The following is a 22,560-nucleotide window of genomic DNA, read 5'->3' on the forward strand; positions in this document are numbered from 1 at the left end:
TTCTGAAAAGTGATCAATTTAAATTTTTGTTCCATTTGGTACAAACCAATAAAAAATGCACTTCTTGTGACTATTTCTATCTGACAAACATTCAAAACAATCAAAATTGTTTGTTAACACTTTGTAAGTATGTACAAAATTTATTCAAAAAAGATGGAGTTTTTTGAAATGTACCTACCCTTATAACTCTTAGCAACCTGCAATGTTGTTGGGATTTTGAGTTAGATGATTTGCGTTTTTTACAAGATCTAGATAATGTACCCAACTCAAAGTGTCATTTTTGGTTGAGGGGGTCTTACAAACCCCAAAAATGCAAAATTATTACTCCCGAGGTGCGATATGATTGTAAATTAAATACCTATAATTTTTTAAAATAGTGTTGTAAATAGTTTTGATAATCTTAGGTTTTGATTTTTGTATCAGTTCTGTAAATAAGCTAAATAATTGTGAAAAAAACTGTTCAAAAAACTTTACACCCCACTGTGCAGTAAAATTTAACATCACCCACCCTGGCAACCCTGCATCGACACACAAGTACACACATGAATCGAAAAAAAAACACAACACGCCTGCACCAGCGAAGGCAAAACCGAAGCTACGAAGCTCAACATTTTCCTTTCTCCAGCGAAAAGAAAGATTTATGTAATTCGAAAAAGATAGAAATGGGTTATTTGAGCGTTTACGTATAGTAGATACGTAGAATACAAGGGGGAAGAAATTATGATTTGCCTAATAAAATATGACACATTTCGTTACGATGGAAAAGCTTTCTCGATGTAATTTTATGGCCGGATAAAAGGGTGGCGTTTTTAGTTTCCATTCTACACAACGACTACGATGAGACTTTTCCATACACAATTATCTACAAATTACAATTCACCAACTCCAACACACTACAAATTTCAAGTTCACCCAACTAAAAATACCTATTATTCAACATTGGCCCAGTTCCGTAGACCGTAGATATTTTTATTCCATGATTCGAATTCGGCCGAAGCCGAACCATTATTGGTTCGTTGATGTTGAATAATTTAGAAACCGAGAAGGAGAAAAGCGAAAAGAGAACGTAGGTAATGAAAACGATGACAGAAAAATGATATGATAATGAACGAGTTAAAGACTAAAACACGATCAACGATGAACAACGAACGCCTTCAACGGTGCAAATTAAACGTTTTCAAAACAAATATCACAATGGTAATTAGGAGTTTGATCTTTTTGACGGCTAATTAAGTGTACGGAATTGAGTAACCTATTACCACATTATGTTTACTTTGGATAGGTACTCGAACGCGAATAGAATGAAACAAGTAATTATTAATAGTGAAATAATGTAATGTTCCTACCTGAACCTGAATGAAGGGTGTCTCGGCATAGCTTCTTCGTAGCTCGAATTCACGAACAAATGACCGCTGATGATAAATAAACTAATATCTTCGTGTCACATAAGTTACCAGTATTCGATTAAACACATTACTTACTTCATTAAAATAAACCCGAAATACGTACAAAATCGAATAGTAATTGCAAAGTATCCTTCGTAGATCACTTGACGCCATTACTAACGCTATAAGTGAACCGGTCACCTGATGATGTAATCAATCACAGACATAAACAGCAGGGGTGGATTCTGCAACGTGCAAAATGTCCAAGGAATTTTTATAAAACGTTTTTCAATTTTTTTTTCAACTAGATCAGAATTTTTGATCGTTTTGATGATGAATGTAGTTAATTTAGATGATTTTACGATTAGGTTTACATTACTTGCGAATTATTTCGTTGGAAAAAAGATCTCATTTTCTTATCACTTGTTATCAATACTTTGCAAAACTAACGAAGTGCAGGGTTGTAAGGTAATTTATGTCGGTAAATTACGGCGGTATTTTACCGTATTTTACGGTATTTTACCAAAAGTTTATTACCGTATTTTACCGTAAATTACCAAAAAGCATTTTTTTGCCACATTATTTGAAAGTTGAAAGGATGAATCAACAACTGAAAATGATTGGCATCAAAATTCACAATTAATTTGCATCAATGCTAATGATAAATGATAATTGATACATGCTACATATAAACAGGAAAATATCTTGAAAATTACCAAACAATTGCCAGAAAATTATTCACAATTGGTCAAAAATCAGAAAAAATTGCATCAAATCGTGAAAACATGTTGAAATGTCATTAAAATGTACTTCAAAATCATTAAATTTTGGTTATTTCAATCATTTTATTTAAAATAACCAAATTGGTCAATTTTTCATTTTTTGACAATGTTGAATGATTTTAAATTTTAATTTTAATCCATGCATGGTTATTGGTTATACAATTAATTTTTCCCCATTGGCATTGGCCATCTTTCATCACTTTTTAGTTTTTACTTTTTAGTAATTTTCAGTAACTTCAATGTTTTTCAATTTCAAGTGTTGTTAATGTAATTTTTAATTTTAACGCTTTCATATTCATAGTTTCATATTGTTTTCAAATTTCAAGCAGAAAATTATTGAAATTTCCACCCATTACATATGTATACAATAATTTTATATGTTTGAACTTTTGAAGGTTTGAAGTTTGAACACTATAAGTTCATTATATTCAAGTTGGTAAAATACGGTAAAATACCGTATTTTACCGTATTTTACCGCCGTATTTTACCAGCGAATAAATTACGGTAATTTAACAACCCTGACGAAGTGCATAATACCTATTTTCATTTTAAAAAACTGAGACGAAAAATGAAAAAATAATCAACTTTGAGTTAATTTCTGATCCTATTCTTCGCAATAAAGTTAATTTGAACCCAAACCAAGTATAACCATTATTGAACAATAATTTCACTTCACCCAAATCTTCAAGTTTTCAACGATAAGAAGAAAACAAAACACCATTTCCATCTTACACTGAACTTGCGAAAGCTCCATTCAAAGATTCCAACGCTCAATATAACTCAAACTTATCTACTCACTACATTTCACCAATCTTCCACACTCTTCACCTTTCCCCAAAACTAATCTCCAACCCAACCTCACAAAAGCTCTTCAAACACTCTTTATTCTTCAATAAAAACAAATCTTATTATCACAACGTCTTTTATTTACAGAAAAACGTATTCTAACAGATTACAAGTACAATCAAATTACATTACAAGTTTTTTTTTCTTACAATTTAAATACATAAATAAATAGCATTATATTAATAACGTTAATTCTTCAATTTTTTCCAGCAATTTACCATTAAAAAATTGCGATCAATCACAACATCTTATTTATACGTACAAATCGCATTGTAAACGTGGGGATGAATTTAACATTCGCTGAATCACTCGTCAGGTAGTACAATATTATGGTAACAAGATACACTTTGTAACTTGTCCTATGACTAAAGAGGAAAAAAAAAGAACTAATCAAACATTACATTATCGTACAAATTTTCAACTTTTTTTTTTTTCGTTTCCAAAATCAGACAAAAAAGAGATAGAAAGAGGGGGGGAGGAAAACCCGAAGCAATACACAAGCTTTTTACATATGTTCTGTTTTTCAATCAGGATAAAGTAATTATTCACCAATGAAAGTGGGGGATAAAAAAAAATCAATCAGTTTCGGCGAATAATTGACATTTTCAACGCAATTTTTATATAAACAAGCAATGCCAACAGGTAATGAAAAATTATAACAAATAACAAGAACAAAAATAAATAGCAAAAAAAAAGAGAAAAAAAAACAATAACGTAATTAAAAAGAAAAAAATACACAATTTTAAATAATCGTTTGAAAAATACTGCATTTAATTGAGGTATTACGTTATAAAAAAAAAAAAAAAAAAAAACAGACGATAGACTAGTAGCTAGAAATGGCGACGGTAACACTTCCTTTTCACAATCAAAGCCATATTTATAACCAAACCCACACATGTTATTTCAAAAATGCCTTCGTTATATCGTAAAAATATTGATTTTTGCAGTTGTTTATTACCAGTGTTATGGATCCATTAAGCTACGAATCTATTCCGTTATGATATTAAAAATGTTGGTCAAATTTTTCTCTACGTTTATGTTCATCAAACAATACCTATCTTAAGGTGTTCGTATAGGTAGGTAGTATTTGTAGCAGCCGAAAATTGAGCAGCTTGCGAAATGGGAATTAAAAAATAAAAAAAATAATAATGGTAACTAGTAAATGCGGCGTGCTACAAGATAAATAAAAATTTTTCCAAAGCTGTATAAAAACAAAATTACAATCCACAACCGAAATTGAAAAAAAAAATGTTCACTTAAGAATTATATACAAAGGCATTCGTATACATCCACATTTACAAATCACGACGAGACAATAAAAACGAAAGAGGGGCGGTATAAACTTACAAAAATAAAAAATAAAAACCAAAGCTGCCGTGTAAAAAAGCGCCGATTTGGACTAGTGTAAAAATTTATTTCATCTTTATATCGAAACAATGGTGGAATGTGTGAACTTAAAAAATAAGAAAGATCGCGAAAAAAGGTCTAGATTCAGTCATCGGTAAAAAAAAATAATACGATCTTTCTCCAGTCTTATGTTCGGACCACACGTTTTGTATCTATAATAATGTCGATCGGCGATTTTTTTTGTTGTAATTTTTTTTTAAATTAAAAGTCACATTCGAAGCTTCATTGTAAGAAAAAAAGGCCGCCATACTGCTATTCTACGTGAAACCATCGAATTAATCGAGATTAACTAACTATCGACTATAACATTGCGCGATACTCGAATTATGTACGTAGTACATCGTATATTATTTAGATACCACAACATTTAAAAAATATTAAAAGGAAAAAAAATCTCGTTATGTAACGTTCATTAAAATAATATCAATTACTTATGAATTATTAAAAACAAAAATATTACAAACGCGTACAAATTGAAAAAAAAAAAAAAAGAAAAAAAATAACAGGTATACAGCGATTATGATACAAAAAAGAAAAAAAAACATTCAACAAAATTCGTCGTATTCGTAATAAATAGTAGGTACATAATAGGTACAAGTAAAATAATAATATTTCCTTCGTTAAATACCTAAAAAAAAATATATTGCAACCAAACATTACATAATTCCAAATATACAAGACTACACTTAAGTAACCAGGCGTACTTTAATTAATTCCAATATTCGCTATAAGTAGTGGCAAGGTATACTGAAAACACGGTTTAGAGATCAGTTGGAAATGTAATATTGGTTGCGAGGTCATTTCGGACGAGAGTGCTGGTACCGCAACCAACAATACTCAACCTGAATATGCAAACAAAAATTATGTATCTTCAGTTAAGTACCATCACTCTTGAAATATGCTGAATGTCATACCTATTATTTGTACCTAGGTAAATATAAACGTATACTAAAACTTGGGGATGTCTTTGAGGGGGAGGAAATGAGCTGAACTAACAAACTATGGGGTGTTTTTTTGGGTCTCATGCACCATGCACACTTTTCTTGGACAAATTCTTTACAGGTCAAAAACAGTGATCAATTTCAGGATTTTTTGCCAGTGCCATTAAAATCACGATTTTTTACTAAGTATTCATTAAGAATATTTTCTCTTTTTTTTGGGGGGGAGGGGGAGACGGGCAATTCGATCATCACTGATAGAAAAAAAATTGAGAAAAATTCCCATTTCTGTGGAAGATGGCATTAATTGTCAGTGAAAAAGTAATGATTTTTTTCTGAGGGGTGGGAGGGGAGGGGGATTTCAATGAGGGAACAATATATTGTTGGTGAAAAAACTGACAATTTTGGTTAATTTCGATAGTTTGTGAGGAGAAAGAGGGGAGATGTGACCCTCATTGGTGGAAAAATTGAATTATTTTCATTTCAGTAAAAAAAAAAAAACATCTGATATTTTCCAGTTAGAAAAAAACGAGAATTTTTAGTAAAAAATGAAAATTTTTGGTGAAAAAAACCGAGTTAGTGAAAAAGTGCAGATGATTTTTGTTTTTTTTGGGGGGGGGTGAGGGGGAATTTTAATGGGGAAAAAATGGATTTCTGGTGAAAAAATTACAATTTTTGGTGAAGATTTAATTTGTGAGAAGAATGGTGGGGAGGGAGGGGAGGGTATAGTGGCTTGCATCGGTGGAAAAATTAAATTGTTTAAATTTACATTTCTGATATTTTTTAGTTTAAAAAAAAACGAGAATTTTTAGTAAAAAAATGACAATTTTTGGTAAAAAAAAAACAAGTCAAAGAAACAGGTGATGATTTTTTGACTTTTTGAGGGGGAGGGGGGGATTTCAATGGGGAAAAAATATATTTCTGGTGAATAAAATGACAATTTTTGGTGAAGAAAAATGATTTTCAATTTAATTTGTGAGCAGAAGGGTGGATGTGGCTTTCATTGCTCGAAAACACAGATTTATGTTTCCATTTCAGTGAAAAAAAAAAAACTGATAGCCTATCTTTTAGTTTAAAAAAAAAACGAGAATTTTTAGTAAAAAATGTCAATTTTCGGTGAAAAAAACGAAGTCAATGAAAAAGTGATGATTTTTGCTGTTTTGAAGGGGGGGGGGGAGGATTTCAATGGGAAAAAATACATTTTTGGTGAATAAAATGACAATTTTTGGAAAAGAAAAAGGACTGTCAATTCAATTTGTGAGCAGAAGGGTGGATGTGGCTTTCATTGGTCGAAAAATTGCTATGTTTCCATTTCAGTGGGAAAAAATGATATTTTTTTAGTTTAAAAATGGAAAATTTTAGTAATACTTAAATGACAATTTAAACATTTATAGTGAAAAGTTACAATTTTGGTGGAAAAATGGCAAGCAAAACGTGGCTACTTCAATAAAAACAAAAAAATAACGACTACCTATCAATGTTATTTTTCGTGAAAAAGTTTCGATTTGGGTGGGGGGGAGAGGAAGAGAGAGAAATTTGATCATCATTGAGAGAAAAAAGAATTGAGAAATTTTCATATCAGAGGAAAAACGAGATATTTTTAGTGAAAATAGAAATTTTATAGTGAAAATAATGACACAAAAAATGGTGCTATTTCATTGAAAAAAAATTTCTGGTCTAAAAAATTTGCAATTTTTGGCAAAAAAAAACCAAGTATATCAATTTTTTAGTGAAAAAGTATTGGTTTGATTTCGAAGAGGGGGGAGGAGGAGGAATTTCGGTGGAAAAAATACATTTCTGGTTTTGAAAAAAAAAATTAACAATTATTATCAATTTTTAATAAAAAATTGTTGACTTTTTTGAAAAAGAGGAAATTGTACCTTCATTTGGAGAAAAAAATTCAGAATTCCGGCAAAAAAACTACTATTAAATTGTCATTTAAAAATTGTTGCTTTTTGAGGGGTGGGGAGGGGAGGGGAGGGGGTTTTAGCAGAGAAAAAAAATTCAGGTTACAAAATGACAATTTTTTGTTTAAAAAACGATTATTGTTGACTTTTTTGTATAAGGAGGAAGGGAGGGGGGGGATTTCACCTTCATTTATAAAAAAATTGAAAAATGATAAAACATGATATTTTTCACTTTTAAATTGGACATTTCTGACAAAAAAATGGAAATTTTCAGTAAAAAAATTGGAATTTTCTGTGAAAAATGACAATCTTGTGGAAAAAAAATTATAAAAATTATTTCAGTGGGGAAAAAAAAAGATGTTTCTGGCTTCAAAAAAAGATAAATTTTGGTTAAAAAAACAACTATTAATTGTTCTGAAAATGTGTCGATTATTTGTGAATGGGGGGGGGTAGAAGGAGAGGGAAAAATGTAACCATAATTAGCATTGGTGAAAAAAAAATTGGGAAATTTTCATATTGGAGGAAAAACATGATATTTTTTTGACTGAAAAAGGTGCTGATTTTTGAGAGGGTGGGGCGAGGGTGGTGGAGGGTATGTGACCATCATAGGTGAGAAAATTGGTCCACAAAATGACAATTATTAGCGAAAAAACGACGATCAATTGTTAGTGAAAAAGTTTGATTTTTTTGTAGGGGGGGGGGAGGGTAGGAGGAAACGCGACTATAATTGGTGTTTGTGATAGGGGGAGGGGGTGTTTGCACGCATCTGTACTACAATAAAATACATACAACTAAACTACCGTCAACTAAAATACTTACTATAAACTAAAATATTTCTATAGTATCCCTTAACCCTAAGTAAATGTAAAAATATAAATATATAAAATTCAAACTCACCTCAACAACGGAGGAGGTACGATTAATTGTACTACAGATGACCGTAGTACTGTTGGGCATGAGCAGCGTAATATTCATTATGAAATGCCGGATCGGCCGGACCTCTATGGGCGGCCATCATCTGCGCCGAGCTATCCATCATGTATCCCATAGCTCCATCCGGACTGAAACCTCCAGCACTAGGACCTGCGTGAGGAGAAAAGACTACATTTTAACGTGATAATTCTGTTCTTCAACTTGTACACTAGGTTTCACAAAATACGTACGAGTACCTACTGCAGCAGACACCAAACCAAAGACACGTCAATCAAAAAAAATAATAATAATAACTTTCCCTAACCTACGTCAATTTCCAACAAGATAGGTCAGTGATGTTGTGATATTAGAGAGTATAAAGATATACCTAATCCATTACATTGTGATACACACTCCATCTAGCTGTTCCCCATCCCCATATAGTCTGAGCATGCATGTACACACCAGCATCATACTACGTACATAAGAAGGAAATTCCTCCATATTATAGTACATACTAAAAACTATTAAGCTAAAAGCGCCCCAGGATGAAGGAAAAACCACCATTTATCACGGTTAACTTTGCGTTCTGGACAGCGAAAAATGAATAATTCATGCATTATTCTGTTTTCTTCTTCGTCGCTGGTGCGACCATCTCCACTCTCTGTGACGTGTGCAATGCTGAAGAGACAACACACGAGGAAAGAAAAAAAAACTTGGAAATCCGCACCCTCTTGTTAGAGAGAGACTCGAGATGCCGAACTTAGTCAATTTGTACGAATGGTCCGAAATAAAAATAACACTAGTGGGAGATATTACGATTTCGTCGACGACTTCTTATATACTCGTAGTATTTCGTTGGCTGGTGTTCGTGGGTACGTTATTCTCAGCCCTCAGGTCTCATTACGAATACGGTACGCGTTACGATATGGTTTTTATATCGTCGAATCGTTCGACCTTCTTGGGCACATTCACTTTTCAATTCTTTTTCTCTGTTTCACTCTCTTCCACAAATATAACAATACACATATACTACAATGTGTATTCTCTCCACCAACGTTTCCGGGTTTCTTTGGCAATAGTGAAAAACGTATTATCGTTAGTGAAAAACGGCGCCTATAATCCACCAATTACCGCGCCCAAATTCTATTTTACGTTTACGTTCGCAGATTTTTGATTTGACAGCCAATGGGACTGTTTTTTTCCTTTTTGCATTTCGTTTTTGAATGAATAATGCAGTTTGTTTTTTCGCCAGGTGGTGAGAAGGGGGTTGGTTGTGTTTTTGAGTCGAGGGGCAGACGTGGGAGGGAAGGGGAAAGACGATAATTGGAGAGAATTGCTCGTACAAATGGCTTTGTTCGTGTCAAAACTTTAAAAGCTGTTTTCTTCTTTGGAGTTACCTTAAGAGAAAAAATAAGGCCGAAATCGTGATCAGCACCATTGAAAACCATACAATCGATATGTCACACGATATTTTATCATTTTTTCTCAGATTTCATCCCTTAGCCATTTTCAACCCCTTTGTAAGATATTTTTCAACACAAAAATGTTGATTCTGGTTTTGAATAAAAATTTTATCATTTTAACTAGGAAAAAAGATTTAAATATGCAATTTAGAAATTTCACATTTTTTGCGTCAAAATCTCTCAGGGTGGAAAATTTACTGAGGTGAAAATTAGGGTAGTTTTTTTCAAAAAAAAAATGATGAAAATTGTCATGTATATCGTTAATTAGGTTTTAGAGGTCGCTGATTTCAAATCTGGCGTTATTTTTCACCTTCGTCCATTTTTATCCTCTGTATGAGCTGATATCTCCTCAGTATTTCGTCTAAGCATTAAAATAACCTCAGATTCTTAATCAGCACCCCTGAAAACCATGAAATTGATATGCATCATGATTTTTATCATTTTTTTAAAATATCATCCCTTAATTTTGCCAAACTACCCTCATTTCTCTCAAAATTAAATTCTCGAACATTTTACTGGCAAACATTTGATTTTTATCGCGAATGAAGTTCTTGATGGGTATGAGGCAATTTTTTTCACTTTGTAGATCATTTATAGGATAGTGACGTTTTAGGGGTAGTAAAATAAGGGAGAGTTTGAAAAAATGATAAAAAATCGACCAACATATCGATTATTAGGGTTTCGAACACCCTGAATCCAAATCCGAGGTTATTATTGACCTTCGTCCATTCATAACTTCTGTATGAGCTGATATCTCCTCAGTATTTCGTCTAAGCATTAAAATAACCTCAGATTCTTAATCAGCACCCTTGAAAACCATGAAATCGATATGCATGATGATTTTTATCATTTTTTTCCAAATTTCATCCCTTCATTTTGCCACACTACCCCTATTTCTCTCAAAATTAAATTCTCGAACATTTTACTGGCAAACATTTGATTTTTATCGCGAATGAAGTTCTTGATGGGTATGAGGCAATTTTTTCACTTTGTAGATCATTCATAGGGTGATGACGGTTTTAGGGGTAGTAAAATAAGGGTGAGTTTGAAAAAATGATAAAAAATCGACCAACATATCGATTACTAGGTTTTCGAACACGCTGAATCCAAATCCGAGGTTATTTTTGACATTCAGTTTAAAATTCTGATGTTCTGTAAAAAAAATAGTCCAAAAATCATGATTTTTCTGGCCAAAATAGCACAAAATTCCTCATTTCCTGTCAAAATTACCAAAAACTCTCGACTTTTTGTTAAAGTAGCCTGAAAATCCTGATTCTTCTAAAATTTCCAAAAAAAGCTCTGTTTCAAAAATACCAAAAATATGCAAAGAATTTTATTTTTTGAAGAGAATTGAATTGAATATTGTAAACGAGTCAATTCTTGCATAAAACCAACCAAAAAATTTCAAAACCTTCCATCAACTCGTACAATACACCTTTACACACGTATAAACTCATCAACCCACCAACTGACCATTCGATCCAGATTCCATCTCCCTTCACTTCCCCTAATTCACAAAAAAAAAACCCTTAAAGAAACCCAAGTACCCATAAGAACGAATCAATTTCCTGACTAGAACGCGCCATAAACGCTACGAATCAATTTCCGATAAACCTTGCGCGAAAAAAAGTGAAACGAACGGCTCCTTTTGCCAGCTAAAGAATACATAAAAAAGCCACAAAAAGCTTTCCAACTCATCTACCCTAGCCGGAACAGTTTCCTTTATAGCTTTGACGACGTCGTCGACGAGCATCCAGCACGACGAGCGACGATGAGGACACGACGAAGAAAGCCAAAAGGGTGTAGATGACTTTATCGCGGGCAACTTGCACCATCCTATCCTCTATCCTCAGTATATATACGAGTCCATTTTACGCGAAATAACGTACCAAATGACGGTATCACTTTTACGGGCGAGCTTTTGTACATTTGGCAAATTTATAGGTCTTTTTACAAACAACCTAAGAGAGAAAGCTGGTGCGAAAAACGTCTTAGCGGACCGTTAACTCGATATAATTGCGGATTTTTGCTGCCAAAAAATATACTCCATACCACGTTATGCTATACCTACTACGTTAAAAGCGCAAACAATACGTAGCAGAAGAAGAAAAAAAACACAGTCTCGGGAGATTAATAAATTTTAATCCGATACCATTGTTTTCATTTTTTTCTTCTCCATCTTGAGCTGTGTTCTTTTTTTTTTCTTCCTTCTATACTCGTATGACAACGCGACGTTGTATAATGAAGATTTATTCGTCGTAGTTTACGACGATTTTAATATATCGACTGGGTGTCATTGACCATCAGCTCGTTGTTGGCCGACTTTTTTTAACAACTAAGTGTTGTATAAAAGTACATTTTCTAATATGGTTCGCCTTCGCATAGGACATAGTTTTGCACTTTGAGCCAGAAAAGCATAGACTCGCAGCTCGCACACAACGTACTACCAAGGCAAGGTATTACACTATAGAGAAAAACGACTACACCAGCCCTTTCGCTACTAACGATAAATTATTTCCCAAAAACATTCGCATTCGCCATCCTACTGCCCGCAATTTCACTCCTCCGCTTTTACCATAAAATCCCAACCGTCATTTTGCTCTTTTCAAACTAATGGTTCGAGGAAAAAGAAGAAGAAAAAGTACATCGAAACATTACTCACACGACCATTTTCCTCGAGCTGGCTTCTCTGTTCTATATACGTATTTTTTTTTCGATTCGGACTCGTTTCGAATTTTTCTCTTTTCACGCTCCGATCTCCCCCCCCCCCCCCTCCAACCACCGACTCTTTTACTCATTCGAAAGGACTCTCCTATACCAGCCAACAAACATCGCCTTGTTCGACGTATGGAAAATCTTTCCCTTTCCTATTGTACCTTTCTTTCTTTTTTTTTTCGAGTCAATTTTAACGAATAAATCTCGACGACATTTTTTCTCCCTTTTTTTTAGTTTTATACGCAGCTTTTTCTTTTCTGGTTCGCAGCTTTTTATAATTTTGGTCATTTCTGCGTTCACTGATTAAGTTAGCTTTTGTTCGCAAGAGAGGGGCAGGAAATCAAAAAAAAAAAATTGGTACCTATTTTAACGAAGGAGATATCTAAAGCCAACAAAAAAATAAAATTTCGGTTCCACACAAATCCAGACCGAAAGAACCTTTAACTCCATTAGCCAAAATTCTAGTTGTTTAAGTTCATTTTGTGAATTTCAGAAAATTTTTGAAAAATCAAGTTTGGGTCAAAGAAGAAAAAAAAACAAAATCGCTTCCTAAGTAAGCTAGAGAAATCTGAAATTTGTTAATGTACTCTATATCAGAACCCCTCACCCCCTCACAAATTGACTGGACAATTTTAAAGAAATTTTGTCTCATAAAGTTACAAATCTGAAATTAATTTTCGAACTGAAGAGGACAAAATGAACAAAAAAAAATGCACATATATTCTAAAAAAGTAGAATCAAAAATGAAAAATTCCAATGTTTGACCAAAAAAGTTGAAAAAGTCAAGTCCATTTTGCAATTTTGATTAGGAATACAATTTTTGAAAATTTTTGCAAAAAAAAGCTCAGATTTTGGACAATTTTGGAAAAATTATCACTTTTTTTACAATTCTAGAAAAATAGCAGAGTTTTGTAACAAATTTGGGAAAACTTAATTTTCTTTCTCAATTTAGAAAACTGCCATTTTTTTTGATAATTTTGTGAAAATTTGAAAAGCTTTGTAGAATTTTGGGGAAAAGAAGTAGAATACCTACATATATTGTGACAATTTTTGGCAGTTTTGACAAAAATTAGTTTTTTTTTGCGATTTTTGGTTAAATTAATTATGTACATCCATTTTTTTTTAAACTCTGGCCAAAAAACAAATTTTATGGCAATTTTCGCAAAATTTGAATTTTTTAGCGATTTGAGCAAACAGCATGATTTTTGAACAATTCTTACAAAATTTGAACTTTTTTGAAATTTTAGCAAAAAAGCAGGATTTTGTGACAATTTTGGCAAAAACAATTTTTTTTGCAATTTTAACAAAATGTCAAAATTTTTGAACACTTTTTTTAAACAAAATTTGAACGTTTTTGCAATTTTGACAAAAAAAGTAGATTTTTCAAGCAATTTTAGCAAAGCAAGATTTTATTGCAATTTTAAAAAAAATAAACAGAAATTTTTTGGACTTCTGGCAAGAAAAGCAGAAATTTGTGACAATTATGATCAATTTGAATTTTTTTACAATTTTAGCAACAGCAGATTTTTAAACAATTTTGGTAAAATTTGAATCATTTTACAATTTTGACAAAAAGTATAATTTTTTTAGCAATTTTGGCAAAACAAGATTTTATTGCATTTTTAGAAAAATTCCATGGAATTAAATCTTTTCAAATTCAGGAAAAAACAAGATTTTTAATCAATTTTGGCAAACTTTGAACTGCAATTTTAGTAAAAAAGTGACAATTTTGGCAAAATTGGAATTTTTCAAAAATTTGAGCAAAGAACAGGATTTTTGAACAATTTTTACAAAATTTGAACTTTTTTGCAATTTTAGCAGAATTAACCAGATTTTGTGAAAATTTTGGCAAAAAACAACTTTTTTTGCAATTTTAACAACAAGAAAAGATTTTTAAAGTAATTTTAGCAAAGCAAGATTTTATTGCAATTTTAGAAAAAATGCACAGAATTTGTTTGGAAGTTCTGGCATAAAAAACACAAACAGGCATTTGTGACAATTTTGGCAAAAAAAAAAAAGGATTCTGTGACAATTTTGACCTATTTGAATTTTTATACAATTTTGGCAAACAGTAGAATTTTTGAACAATTTTGGTAAAATTTAAATCATTTTGCGATTTTGACAAAAAAGTAGAATTTTTTTTAGCAATTTTGGCAAAGCAAGATTTTATTCCATTTTCAGCAAAATTCCATAGAATTCAATCTTTTCAAATTCTGGATAAAAAACAGGATTTTGAGTCAATTTTGGCAAACTTTGAACTGCAATTTTGGCGAAAAGTGACAAATTTTGGTAAAATTGGAATTTTTCAGAAATTTGAGCAAAGAGCAGGATTTTTGAACAATTTTTACAAAATTTGAACTTTTTTGCAATTTTAGCAAAAGAGCAAGATTTTGTGCAAATCTTGGCAAAAAACTTTTTTAACAAATTTCAGAATTTTTGAACACTTTTAATACAAAGTTTTTGCAATTTTGACAAGAAAAGTAGATTTTTAAAGTAGGTAATTTTAACAAAGAAAGATTATATTGCAATTTTAGAAAAAATGCACAGACACTTTTTGGAAGTTCCGGCATAAAAAATAGGCATTTGTGACAATTTTGGCAAAAAAAAAATAGGATTCTGTGACAATTTTGACCAATTTGAATTTTCATACAATTTTGGCAAATAATAGAATTTTTGAACAATTTTAGTAAAATTTGAACCATTTTGCAATTTTGACAAAAAAATAGAATTTTTTAGCAATTTTAGCAAAGCAAGATTTTATGGCATTTTCAGCAAAATTCCATAAAATTCAATCTTTTCAAATTCTGGATAAAAAACAGGATTTTGAGTCAATTTTGGCAAACTTTAAACTGAAATTTTGGTAATGAAAAAAAAAATTTGAGATAATTTTGCCCAAATTGGAATTTTTTGCAATTTTTATTTTTTTCTGGCTGATTTTGGCAAAAAAAAGACATGATTTGATGACATAAGTTTACAATATTGCAAAAATCATAGTCACAATGATTCTAAAAACTTACTCAAAATACGAAAGATATTTCAATATTTTAGTAAAGCTTGAAAAAACTTGTTGGAAAAATTCATAAAAATTTGTGAAAAAGTTAAAAATAGGTAGTTGAAAAAATAGTCGGAAAATCTATTGAAATGAACTGATGATCTCATAAAAACATTTAAAACTAGCATAAAAAGTAGTGAAAAGTTAACAAAAAAACGAAAAACGCCATAAAATTGATTAAAATGAGAAAAAACTTTCTTAAAACTCAATAAAAATAATTTAAAAAGTCATTAAAGTTTCTGAAAAATCACAAAAAATTGTTAAAATATCATCAAAGCGTTTGAAATGTCATTAAATTTGAAAATTTATCCCTTTTTTTTCATTGCAACAAATACATATGAGAAACCAAATATCAAAAAAATATATCAAATTTTCCAAAACCTCCATTTCTCCACCCAAGCTCATAAAACCTCACAATTTTCGGCCAAAATACAAAATTGTCTACTCGAAAAAACCAGCCCATTACATGCAATCGAAACTGAACAACACCACACAATATGCAATAAAGTTAATCCGAACCGTTTGTTAGTATAAATAAAACAAGAGGCAGGCATCAGGCAAGCAGCCGGCGTCTAGGGAGAGAACTAAGAGTATTGTCTTAAACACCAATACACTGGTAATAGGATTCCATAATACGGCCTAGATCGACTTTCACAATCCCTTCACGTATTACGTCTGCATCACGATGATGAGGACGAAGAAGAACACGACAGAGAGAGAGAGAAGGGTAGGTAGAGAGAGACAGAGAGACTAGAGACATAATACAAACATCTTATACTCGTATATATATATGGTACGAAACTCTCACCCCTCTTAAAAGCTCGTAAGACGTAATGGATATTAACTAAGATTACGGACGAACATTCACTCACGGTATTATCCGTTACGTGATAAGTTCCCCCTGTCAATCGTACACCCGTCATCAATAAACGTTGAGGTCTGCCGACTAAAAACAGCTGTATCGACGGAAATCTCATCTCTGCTGGCGTCCCTCATCTTGGATCTTTTTTTCACCCCACCCCCGCAAACACTGTCACGCTAAACAGTGATAAATAACCTGTATCATTTTGCGCCATCCAGCGACAAGGAGGGTTTTAATAACATAGCGATTTACTTTCTATTTACCAAAATGTAGCTCGAGTTGTATATGCTAAGACACTAGCTGCTGTAATCCTTCTCCTCTGCAGCAGCAACAGCAACAGAAGCAGGGTATCCTGTTTATTTTTCTTGCATTACACCAAAGTATGAGGGATATAGAAGTGTGAAAATTAAAACACCTTCAAAGTCGACGCTCGCAAGACGTGAAATCAAACCGCTAGTTAAATTTTATTGGCCGTATACGAGCGTCCAAGTCTTTAGAAATTGCTCGAGTAACAAGTAAGGAAAAAGTACAGTATCCGAAAAAAAGAAAAAAGAACGAAAGAAAGAAAAAGCTCGTAAAAGTCGTAGCGGCAAATTGCGCTAAGAAAAACGTTTGACGAAGGCCCTTCACACCCGTGTGCAAGCAATTACGCCATTATTTAAAATGATACCTAGTCGCTACTTTTATTGCTCCGATAAACTCTTTACCGGCTGCTTAATTTTACCAACATCCTATTGCCGCGCACGAGCCACCGTAAAAGGTACCCTCGTTGGTTTTTACGATGCCTTGTCCCCCCACCATACACCTTGTACATTTGCACTTTCTTAGCATCTCTGTCTTTTTCGACTATTTCTTTACTTTTTTCTTCTCCTTATATCGAGTATAAAGTTGCTGCAGGACCCATTCGACTAACTTGGGCCATTTTCGTGGCGATTATTCTCTCATTAAATTAACTAAGACCTCGATTGTTTTATTAGCAAACCTTATTTATCGCTCAGGCTATGTTATTTCCACCCCTATGTTTTTCAAAAACCAATTTTCGTCTCGATATACGAGTTTTCTTCCCATATAAGCCAGATGGACTGAGAGGAGAAGGGTTGTGTACATATTGAGAGACCTAATTCTAGTTGCATTATAATGCATATATTGTATTACGTCGAGGTGAAGTCCCCAGAGTGCAAATCAACACCACGAGAAGCGAGAAAGCAGCATAATGTGCAGCGAGCTACCCCCACTTGCTTATGCATATGCAAACATAGCATCATCGTGCTACTGGTTGAATGTTTATTTAAGACTTTCCTCCCGCTGTAAATATGGGTTAAAGTTATAAAACGAGTAATGCGATGATGGTAATTGAAACAGGGGCGGACGTACGATGCTTTTGGTTTGGCGTCATTATATGTACCTAATCTAATTGTAAAATTTTAGCAATTTAGTGAACGATTCTTACCTGCTCTATTCGATTGATCTATCATTGGTTGAACGATTCTCCGTCTAGCATTGATAAACCTGTAATCAGAAGAAAACAATTCGTTAGTTTGAGCAGAACGTGGAAGTAAAATATAGATAAAAATGATATTTAGTTATTTTTACACAAGAATTACATAATATTAGGTCGGAAGCGGAGCATTTTTCGAGTACTGTTCATCATGGGTAAAAAATGATGCCAGATTTGAAATCAGCGCCCTCGAAAAGCTAGTAATCGATATACGAGTCGATTTTTTATCATTTTTTCAAACTCACCCCTATTTTACTACCCTTGAAATTTTCAATGACCGGAAAATAGACTTAAAAATTGAAAATTTTTCAATTGACGTTCAAATTTACTTCACTCAAATCAAACACTTCTCACTCGTATCAAAACTATGAATTTTGGGAATAGGGGTACTTGGGGTAAAAAAATAAGGGATGAAATTTGAAAAAGCGATAAAAATGGTTATTTTAGATTCCAAACTCATATCAATTTTAATCATTTTCAAAATTTCTGTCCATCATCAAAACGAGGTGGATAATTGTTTTTGAGCCGAATTTTAAGGGATGCTTCATTTGTGCAAACTTGACCCCGTACAACCCCTCGCCCCTTATCACAAACATTTGAAATTCACAAAATGAGGTAAAAACATTAATTTTCACAGGAATTGGTGTGACCAGTTTCCATTATCAGAAATCAAGTTTTCAACTCATAAATAATTAGTTTTGGGACAATTTTTGTCATTTAGGGGTAGTTTATTGCAATTCAAGGGTTGAAAATTGAAAAATCAAGGTCAGATTTGAATTCAGCACCCTCGAAAACCTAACAATTGATATATATGACGATTTTTATCATTTTTACAAAAACAACCCCTTACAGCCCCTCAACCCTTATTTCAACCCCTTTGAAATTCTCAAAATGAAGTAAAAACTTGAATTTTCATTGATAGTTGTATAATTTGTTTTGATTATCAAAAATAAAATTTTCAACACATAAATTGGATTTTGGACCAATTTGCGACATTTAGGGGTAGTTTTTCGCGATTAAGGGATGAAATTTGAAAAACGAAGGTCAAATTTGAATTCAGCGCCCTCGAAAACCAAACAATCGATATACATGACGATTTTCATCATTTTTTCAAAAACCATCCCTTACAACCCCTCAACCCTTGTTTCAACCCCTTAAAAATTCTCAAAATGAGAGCGGAATTTCAATTTTCACAAAAAAATTGTATTAGTTGTTTCCATTATGGAATATCAGTTTTCTGACTCCCAAACTGTTTTCTTGGGCGATTTTCAACGTTGAGGGGTAGTTTTTCACAATCATCCCCTATTTCAACAACTCCAAAAATATCATCACGAACGAATAATTTTAGTTCTCACTTCAAAACAATGATATGCATTTTCTGACTTATAAACAGGTTTTCAAGTCTATTTCGCTATTAGGGGTAGTTTTCTGTGCAAATAAGGGCTGAAATTTGAAAATTGATAAAAAGTCGTGTCACATATCGATTGTATGGTTTTCAACTACGCTGATCACGATTCCGGGGTTATTTTTTCACCAAACTTGATACCTCAAGTGATACGAGCTCAGAGACGATACAAACCAAGTAAATTATTCATCCCGGGTCGATTTTCTCACACAACGTTGCAAAAAATTCGCTTCCAAAGTTTTTTTCTACCCTTCTAACCCATTATGAATTTTACATAAAATACCCTCGACCACTGCTCGTTTTTTTCAACGTTTTAAAAGCTTTCGGTATGATATGGAGATGTTTACGACAACAAAACATCTCCATCTCGAAAAACTTATTCCAAAGCGCGGTTTACCTCGGTGAAATAGAAATGCAAGAAGTATAAACCACGAGAAATATGGTTTTGAAAAATGAATCACGTGATTGGCGTACGATCGTGTGTGTGGTGGTACAGGCGGGAAAAATGTATCGTTGTATTTGTCTCAAACAGTGTACAAGAGAGAGAGAAACGTTGGAAGTTATAAAATTTATTATTTATAAATAGTTTTAGGGCGAGTGTAAGGTGGAAGTTGCCCTAAAAGTAGAATTCGGTTGAAATCAATTCGGTAAATGTACGTAAAACGTTGCAACGTATAACGTCTCGTTTTGCGGTTTTTATAGTACGTATTTTTATTTTAATAATTTATAGTACGACATCTCACAACGACGACGACGACGACGACGTTGGATTTTATATTCGCCCCGAGAGCCAGGGCCGCCATGGGATAGTGTCGAGCGAGGCTGCAGCGAGAGAAACGTGAAAGCTGCGAATTGCTATATAGCGAAAATAACGTCATATCGGTAACATATCTACATCTCGAACCCTTTTTCGGCGCAAAGTGCGGCGAAAAGTTGCACAGCATAGCGAAAAGGTCTGACATAGACGTGGCAAGTTTATTGGCTGCGAGAAATATAAGGGAGCACAAATATATTATATGAAGTACTCAACGGCAGATGTTACGAAGCAGAGAGAGAGTGTGATTTGTACCAGTGCCAGGGTCAAACTCATATCGGACTGCGCCTTATGTTGATAATTGCTTTTAGCAGTTATTAACTTTTATACTTGACGCGCCACCGATCCCCACCATCGTCACCTCTGAACTTACAGTACACATTTGCTAGCTGTGCGCGGAATTTTGGGTGAAAATTTTCTCAAAATCGACTTCCAAAGTTGTCGCTGTTGTTGTTGTTGTTGTTGTTGTTGCTGCTGCTGCGAAAAGGCACATCGTCAAGGCGGATCACAGGGATCACCCTTGCGAAAAATACCAAGGGGGAGAAGTTCTCATTAACCGGAAGAAAACAGTACAGAGCTATGATACGTTCAAGATAAGCTTTGAAATGGAAACGACATGATGTTTTCTAGACAATTTGCTCGTATGCGCATTAATCAAGTTTTATTTTAAAATGGCAGAAGGGTGAATGTAGACGGGCGACGTGAGACGACGTGCACAAATAATAAAGCTGAAAAAATTCATCCCTGTTTTGTTACCCTGCCGCACCCCCACTCGCCCTTATTCTAATGGTATTACGTATATCGTTTATGTACTGCCATCAGACCAACGACCGAGTGAAAAAAAAACCTCCAGAGAAACAAAAAAAAAAAGTAATGAATAAAATGAGCAACTTTATACTACTACGCGAATTACTTTCATCGAGAGTTTTCTCTCAGTATTTTTTTCCTCTCTCTGTGTGAGGTAAAAAAATACTCTTTTCTTCATCGTGGTGCGTATGTGTCTTTGGTTTGAAAAATGACCCTAACGTGTGGCGAACACATCGAAGACCTCTATACGACTATGGCAAGTCTTCAACCCTCGGTTGTGTTTTTACTTAGGTCGTATTTACGAGTGCACCTATATACTATTTTTCGGCGTGTAATCAGCGCATATGGTGACCTGGGCGTTGTATTAATAAAACGCTCGTCCGTGCAGGTGTGAATTCTCCGAACATTTCCCATTAATTTAATAAACTCGGCGTGCTTTTTTTTTCTTACCTTTTTTCCTTCCTCTACTACTACTACCATTAACGCGGTTAAAATTGATTTTTTCGGGCTGCCCGTGTCCCCTTATTTGTCGACCTGTGGCAAATAGACGATTCACGTGTTGCTGATTAGGATATTTTTCGACATGTTTGGTTCGCTCGAACGAATACGTAAAAAGGGTACGGTGAATTAATTATTTATCGATATATATGGCCCTGTGTGGTGAGCTGAAACAGCGATCGACCATCCAAATAATACACCTATAGGCCCTTTTTCCACAGCTATCTCACTATCAGTCGGTTCGGAAAATTCACCCAAGCCATGGAATATTAAATACGACGAGCTTTAATTCTTATACAACGACGACGACGAAAATGAGTCAAAATTAAAATTACGACCAGAAAGAAAAAAAATAACAGGGGGGTAAAATATTTAAATGTTAATCACATTTGACGAAGTATAATCCTCACCTAATAACATTCGGGTGCGAAATATAAGGCTGCTCGCGAGCTTCCAAGTGAAAGAGAGAGTGGGAAAAAAACGTAAAAAAATCCCATTACTTTTCCCCAAACGAACGACCTTTTGCTCGAAATTGTGTGTTTATAAAAGGGGTGTCCATTATCGCATTTTTGCATTAATTGCAAAATCGATATTAGTTAACGTTGACTGTACATAGTATAGTATACTATGGTGCAGTAAAGAAGAGAGTGAAAAAAAAAATGAGAGACCAGTCGAGTGATGAGGGTGACTCCCCCGACCATTTCCTCGACGATTTTCCGTCGTACACGGTTTCGTTGTGTTGTCGAAGCACCCGCACCCATTACTCTGATAAACGAGTTAACAATGATTTTTTCACCTCCTAGCTCGTTTTTTTGCGGTGTTTTGTTCGACATGGCACATTGCGAGGACGTATCGGCCTCTTAAATTAATTTCCTACATTGCCACACAGACCCACAGAGTCGTTTCGTTTTATCTTCTTCGTGCTTCTTGATGACTTGTTGATGACGTAGGTATTGTCGAAATTTTCCATTCGAAGCTTCCAAACAAAAAGCTTTTACACGAAAAATATAATGTAACCGATGGGAATGATTTAATTAACCCGAAAGTACCCCCCCCCATTACCTCAGTTACCTGATACATCGCGTGTATTTGTGAGTTTCTCGTTTTGTGATACCGAAAATGAAAAAGTCGAAATGCTGCGCAAAGTTACGCGCCACAATATCGAGAATAATATTCAACCAAAAAAAAAAAGAAGAAAAAAAAGTATATGCAGTGTAATATTCTTATCAGAGAGAGGAAATGTTGGAATGATAGCTCGAGTGCGTG

General features: G+C 33.6%; 1 protein-coding gene across 4 annotated transcripts in view; it reads right to left on the bottom strand.

Moving 5' to 3' along the window:
* Positions 1–5,031: 5,031 nt before the first annotated feature.
* Positions 5,032–22,560, bottom strand: part of hth (homothorax) — a 329,596-nt gene continuing 312,067 nt past the window's right edge. For 2 of the 4 annotated variants that reach the window (XM_065366196.1, XM_065366195.1), the window contains 3 exons: positions 17,723–17,781; positions 8,163–8,348; positions 5,032–5,262 (listed from right to left, as the gene is read on the bottom strand). In XM_065366196.1, coding sequence (XP_065222268.1) covers positions 8,194–8,348; positions 17,723–17,781 — 214 coding nt within the window. In that variant the 3' untranslated portion in view covers positions 5,032–5,262; positions 8,163–8,193. Of the gene's footprint in view, positions 5,263–8,162; positions 8,367–17,722; positions 17,782–22,560 lie in introns of all 4 variants that reach the window. The other 2 variants (XM_065366194.1, XM_065366193.1) reach the window with 1 other exon arrangement.

Source organism: Planococcus citri, chromosome 5 (genome assembly GCF_950023065.1).
Source record: "Planococcus citri chromosome 5, ihPlaCitr1.1, whole genome shotgun sequence".
NCBI classification, from domain to species: Eukaryota; Metazoa; Arthropoda; class Insecta; order Hemiptera; family Pseudococcidae; genus Planococcus; species Planococcus citri.